Source organism: Peromyscus leucopus, chromosome 19, assembly GCF_004664715.2.
Source record: "Peromyscus leucopus breed LL Stock chromosome 19, UCI_PerLeu_2.1, whole genome shotgun sequence".
NCBI classification, from domain to species: Eukaryota; Metazoa; Chordata; class Mammalia; order Rodentia; family Cricetidae; genus Peromyscus; species Peromyscus leucopus.
Window position 1 is genome coordinate 1,290,894 of NC_051079.1, and position 6,000 is coordinate 1,296,893.

The 6,000-nt window shown below is 48.3% G+C and overlaps 1 protein-coding gene across 1 annotated transcript in view; it reads right to left on the reverse strand.

Annotated features, from left to right (window-relative positions):
• Positions 1-5,629, reverse strand: part of Abhd3 (abhydrolase domain containing 3, phospholipase) — a 45,871-nt gene extending 40,242 nt beyond the window's left edge. The window contains exons 1-3 of the mRNA XM_028876696.2: positions 5,409-5,629; positions 4,867-5,030; positions 3,478-3,660 (exon numbers count right to left, since the gene is read on the reverse strand). Of these exons, the coding sequence (XP_028732529.1) occupies positions 3,478-3,660; positions 4,867-5,030; positions 5,409-5,570 (509 nt within the window). The 5' untranslated portion in view covers positions 5,571-5,629. The remainder of the gene's footprint in view (positions 1-3,477; positions 3,661-4,866; positions 5,031-5,408) is intronic.
• Positions 5,630-6,000: the final 371 nt, after the last annotated feature.

A 6,000-nucleotide genomic window follows, 5' to 3' on the forward strand; every position in this document is an offset into this window, starting at 1 on the left:
GCCCACTTTCCTTCCCATCAATCACTGATTTTGAATAAGTAGAAAATGTGTTTACATTGACCACAAATCCTTTGGTTTCATCCATCCACAGGCTGGAGTTAGATTCTCTCTCATGACTCAGTATCTTACCAGAAGCATCTGATCCCTGCTGACCTGACAGACCTCACGCCCCAAGTCCTCTACACAAGTTAGTGATCGGAGCTGACACCTTTGTGTCACATGGATGTTTACCTCTGCACAGACATTACAGGGATGGCCACATGCTCCTGAAAAGAGAAGAGGTGTGCCTTGTGCGTCTAAATTATAAAAAGTTTCTGCTCTGATCAGACTAGAAGATGACAGAAAGAAGACAAACATGTTCTAAAGACTCCCCGTGTGCAGACAAGCACTGTACACAACCCGACTGAACGCTGACATAAGAGAGGGAGCTGTGACGGGGCAATTCCGTTAGCTGCTAGGACCACTCTGTGAACGGCAGTCCCAACATCAGAGTCTAGGTGGAACCCTAAATCCCACCTCTGTCCCACCATATTACAAAGCCTTCCTCAAGCCCTGCCACCTGCCAGATCCCAGCCACACCCCCAATAGTTTAAGCTCCTTTTTGCTTTCTGTCAAGCTTCCAGATTTACATTTTACTTCAGCGGTCTTGAAACTGCCGTCCTTTCTGTAATTGTCCACAAGGCCTGCTGGGACTCAGGGATGCTTATCTTTTCTGCCCTGGTTTGGTCAGCAGAACAACGCAGAAATAACACTGTGGGAGCTCTCAGCTTGGGCCTCAGAGGCACTGACAGCTGCTTTTACATTCAGTAAACTCTGTTCTACCAAAAGCACAGCCCGGATGAACCTGAGGGTAGATGAGGCCTCACGGCAGCGGAGCTGAGTGGTCCCAGGGTCCCCAAGCATACAACCATCTTGACAGATAACCACATATGCACAAACAATTCTAGTTAAGACCGAATTTAGCAACCTTAACCCAAACTGCCAGCCCCTGCACTGAGCAGAATGGCTGTTTTAAACTGCTAACCTTTGGGAGGGTTTGTTAAACAGCAGAAGTGAACCGATACAGCCTCTCTGACTTAGGTCAGAGACTTGAAATTTTTTTCTCTCAAGGCTCTATTTGTAAAACTCAGATTTCTTTGTGTTCGTGTGTGTGTGTGTGTGTGTGTATTGCATGTACTTGTTAGTAAGGGTAGGTACATGTGGGTGCATGTATGTGAAAGAAAGGTCGATGCAGGGGTCTTTCCTCAATCACTATCTGCTTTAGCTTTTCCGAAAAGGGTCTCTAAGTGGACCTGATGCTCATCAATCTGGGTAGACTGGCTGGCCTATGAGTTTCAGGACTTGACTTCCTCCATTATTTCCAGCTTTGGGGAGACAGGCACATACCACACTGTCCAGTATTTTTTTAAATACTTATTTATTTTTATTTTATGTGTGTGTTTGTTTGCATATATGTATGTACGTCATATTGCATGCCTGGTCCCCATGGAGGTCAGAAGAGTCTGGAACTACACAGTAGAGAGCTGGCATGTGGGTGCTAGGGAGTAAGTCTGGTCCTCTGCAAGGGCAGCCAGTGCTCTAACTGCTGAGCCAGCTCTCCAGTCACTGGGCTCAACTTTGATGTGGATTCTGAGGATCGGAGCTCAGGTTCTCATGTTTGCTGGGCAGGCACTGTATGACTGAGCCATTTCCTCAGCCAGACCAGACTCTTGGCAGCTAGAAATAAATGGGACTAAGTCCCAAGGGCACAAAGAGTTTACTGACAATAGCCTGTTCTTTCCTCCTCCTTCCTTGCCAAGGCCAGTCTGACCCAGCCCAGGACATGTCACACTCAGGCTGAAACACACTAAGTCGAGTGTGCATGGAACCCTGGGCTAGGACTCCTGAACCTAGAGTAGTGACAACCTCCTCTGAGGTTGAGGAGGAGGACCAGAAGTTCAAGGCCATCCTTGATTAGCTCTGTAAGCTGCTGACAATAAACCGGCCCAGCCTTCTCTTCACAAGGTCCCCAGGAAAGTACAGGTTTTCATATTCTTTGTGTCTCCTCATAATTTCAGGTACAAGCCTTCCCTAAATTTTGGCTACATAGTGACTTTGAGGTTAGCCTGGGAGACATGAGATCCTGTCTCAAAACTGGAATGGGGGGTGGCTTTATAGACCCCATCATTTTCACATGACCAAGTTTTAGATGTAAATTAGAAACAAACTTCAATCTAAGTGGATGTTGTTTAAAATGGAATAATCATGGGTTCCTGCTACTTCTTAGTAAACCCCAAGTCTACAATAAATACTTTGAGCTTCTGAGAGAATGTTATTTTATGGCCATAAGAGGCTTTGTCTGTAAAAGACCAGAGTTAACTTGTTAAAAATAATTTTCTATTATGACATTCCCCTCCTTACACGAATCGTCATATAAATGAGTATTCCAGTTTAGAAAAAAGAGTTGACTCTAAACACAAGTCGCAGAGTGCACCACTGCAGTATTACCATCAGCTGAAAGACAACACACAAAACCAGCACCTTTCATAACAGCCTGCTTTAAGACTCCAGAGCTGAATCTGAAATGTAAAGCTGCCAAGTCACTTGGAAAAATTAAATTGTACCTGGTGGCCAAGTTGAATAATCGTTGTTTAAAAATGCTATGGTATCAGCTGGCCACTAGCCATGTGCACCTGCAAATTCAGGTGGACAAAAAAAGAACTGATTGCCTGTGGAAAACTAAGGATGACCTACAAGCTAATGCTGAACATTTTTCACACTTGGATCTAAGTCAGGCAAATAAGATTAAAAAATCTAAGGCCCAAATTCAAAGTGTGACAGGAGAGCCCCTCGGTACACTCTCAGGAGCGTGGAACTGCTATGCCGAACAGCATTCTCTCTTGCGGGGTCCACTGCTTCTCAGGCGTGGGTGTATGTGGGGGAGAGAACGCCATCAATTCTCAGGTGGTTCTAATATCATGTGCTCATTTACCTAAGCTTGTTGTACGAGCTGATCACTTAGGAAATGGAGACAAAGAGGAATCAGAATTAAGTAATAATTTAGGAGATTGCTTAATTTATGCATGAGGGAGTGTGAGTGTGTATTTGAAACATACACCTAAGGAAAAAAAAAATCTTTGTATATTTTTTGAGGCAGGGTTTCTCTGTGTAGCCCTGCCTGTCCTGGAACTCGCTCTGTAGAAGAGGTTGGCCTCCTCAGAGACCCACCTGCCTCTACCTCCCAAGTTCTGAGATTAAAGACATTCACCACCACCTTGGGGGAAAACTTTTTGAGGGGAGATGGGGTTTCTCTCTATGTACCCTAATGGCCTGGAACTTTCTACAAAGATTAAGCTGGCCTTGGACTCACAGAGATCTACCTGCCTCTGTTTCTCTAGTGCTGGGATTAAAGGTGTATGTCACAAGCTCACTCAGCCTGAAATATTTGTATGTCAGTAAGAATTAAGTGAAAAGTGGGAAATAATTTTTCACAGATACCTGTATCCTAGTTCTTCGCTGAGACGGATCATATGAAGGATGTAGGATTCCTTGCTTGTTCCAGTGAGGCCAGGCAACAGCAAGATAGTAGGTCTGGTGCTGGCATCCTCATAGCACGAACTGTTATTGTTATCAGACCAGTCCAGTGAGATCTGCCCTCCATCTGCCGTTTTAATGAGTTCACTGAAAGCAACCGTTCCAAAGGCATTACTGAGTAGTGCTTTAAGTTGCATTGGTGTTTTCATTCTATAGATGTGACATTACCTGATCATTCCACATTCACATATAGATATCTGTAAGTCACTTTCATTACAAAAATATGAAGATTAATACCATATTTCCAATGAAAGGTAATAGGTAAAAAATGAACTTCAGAAGGGGATAAATCAGGGTAAATTGGGGTGTGTATGTGTGAATGTGGTCAAAACACATTATATACATGCACAAAATTATCAAAGAATCAATAAATTATTTTTACAATGAACTTAAAAAGGAATAAACTTCAAAGAACTTGAAATATTTGGGTGTGAGTGTGGTAGAGCCCCTGCCTAGCACAAGGCCTTGGATTTATCCTTGGTATCACACACACAGAGCTCTTCATATATTTAATCATTTCCTTATTATTCTCAAACACTTAGCATTTAACCCCTGTTGACTGAGGTCATACAGATACCGACAGGGAATTCTGGGTAAATCCGGTGCTGACTTGTTCTATGCTACAACTCTGACTCAATGAAGCAGCCCTTCACTGAGTACCTGCAAAATGTGCTTCTTGAATGACTTGTCCCATAGCATCTATGGGCCCCAGAAAGACCAGATGACTCAGGGAAGTTAGTAATAGATACCATTTACATCTCCTGGTTAGAGATGTCCCCACCCACATCGGCAACACCTCAAAACATTGTCCTCAAAAACCCATGTGCTTGTTACTATGAGCCCTTGTCTGGGGAGACACATAAAATCCGAACCCCTCTGCCAGGATCCTCACCACCCGACATTAGTGCATCTCATCAAGGTGTCTAGGTCCTCAAGGACAAACTGGAAATGACAAATTGGAAAACAGTACCCCCACACATACCAAAAAAACACAAAGTTCTTCTCACATTCCAGAAATAAGCTAGGGCTTCCATTCTGCTTTTTTACATTAGGATGAAAAAAGAAAAAAAGAAAAAGGAAGAAAAAAAAGAAGAAGAAAAAAAAAAGGTTGGAAGGAGCAACACCTGGATAGTTTCCTGCAGCTGGAGGAGGGTCGGCAGGCAGGGCATCCCTCCTATTTTCTTCTCTTTACGTTCTGTTATTTTGCTAGCCACAGATGTACTAACTTAGAACTGGATGTGGGAATTAAAACCTGTGATTTGGAAGATATGTCTCAAATAGACATTCACTTACTTCCTGTACTGCACCAGGGGCTTGGCAGTGATGAAGGGTCTCAGCAGTGTCTGTCCTCGGCTCTCCCAGCACCATACCGTCGGGTAATAGGTTTCTGTCACCACGGGACAGTGGTCCTGGAGGAAGCGGCTGAAACTCTCCCCTCCAGTCACTAACTGGGGTTTCTGCCGGGAGAAGCAGCATCGGTGAGGGGTCCAGAACAAAGTTTACGGCGGCCGTAAACCAGCAACTAGCGGATTTATCGTGTCCCCACCCGCAGGCCGCGCGCGAGCCCTCCGATCCCATCTCCCCGGAGACTGACGCACAGAAGCCACAATCACAACAGTCCCAAGATGCGCTCAGTGGCATCCCGGAGGACAGGCGAACTGAGCGCCGGGTGTCCTCCCCGAAGTGCCGCAGCTGGGCTGGCCGGTCCGGGGCACGGGCCGCCGGGAGGACCTGGTGGCAGGACCCTGAGCCGCGGCAGGCGGCTGGTGTCGCCCGCGCGCCCTCGGAGCAGCCCCGGGGCCCGCCACGCTCCGCCGCCCCGGCCCCCGGCTCACCTTGGCAATGCTGCTCAGGTAGTAGCAGGCGTAGGCGACGCTGAAGCCCAGGATCAGCGACAAGCCCACGCCCGAGCCGAAGAAGCCGACGCGGACCTGGTGCTCCAGGTAGAGCGCCAGCTCCCGGGACAGCACCCGCAGGTCCATGGCCAGGCGCTGCATAGCGCGAGCGCGGCGCAGCTGCAGCGGAGGCCGGCCTGCCTGAGCGCCCCGACCCGCGGTGCGGGGGAGCGGCGCCGGCGGGGCGGAGCGCGGCCTCGGCCAACGGCGGCCCGGGAGGCGTGGCCCGTCCCGCCCCGCCCCGCCGCGAACCTTCCAGACGCGCGCTGGACCGCCCCGCGGCGGTGGACCCCCGGTGTCCCTGGAGTGCCGGGAGCGAGCGCGTGAGCCCTGCAGAAGGCAACCGGCGGGGCCGCCACCTGCCGCCGTGACCTTGAACAAGTTGACTCGGCCGAGCTCCGGAGGCAGCGGTTTGCAGAGAAGCGGGCACTTGCTTCATTCCAAAGTTGACGCGGAAGGAGAGAGTGCACTACGTAGGGAGAGAATCCTCTATCCTACTGGAGCTCGCATCCCTAGGGAAACTATCCTCCTC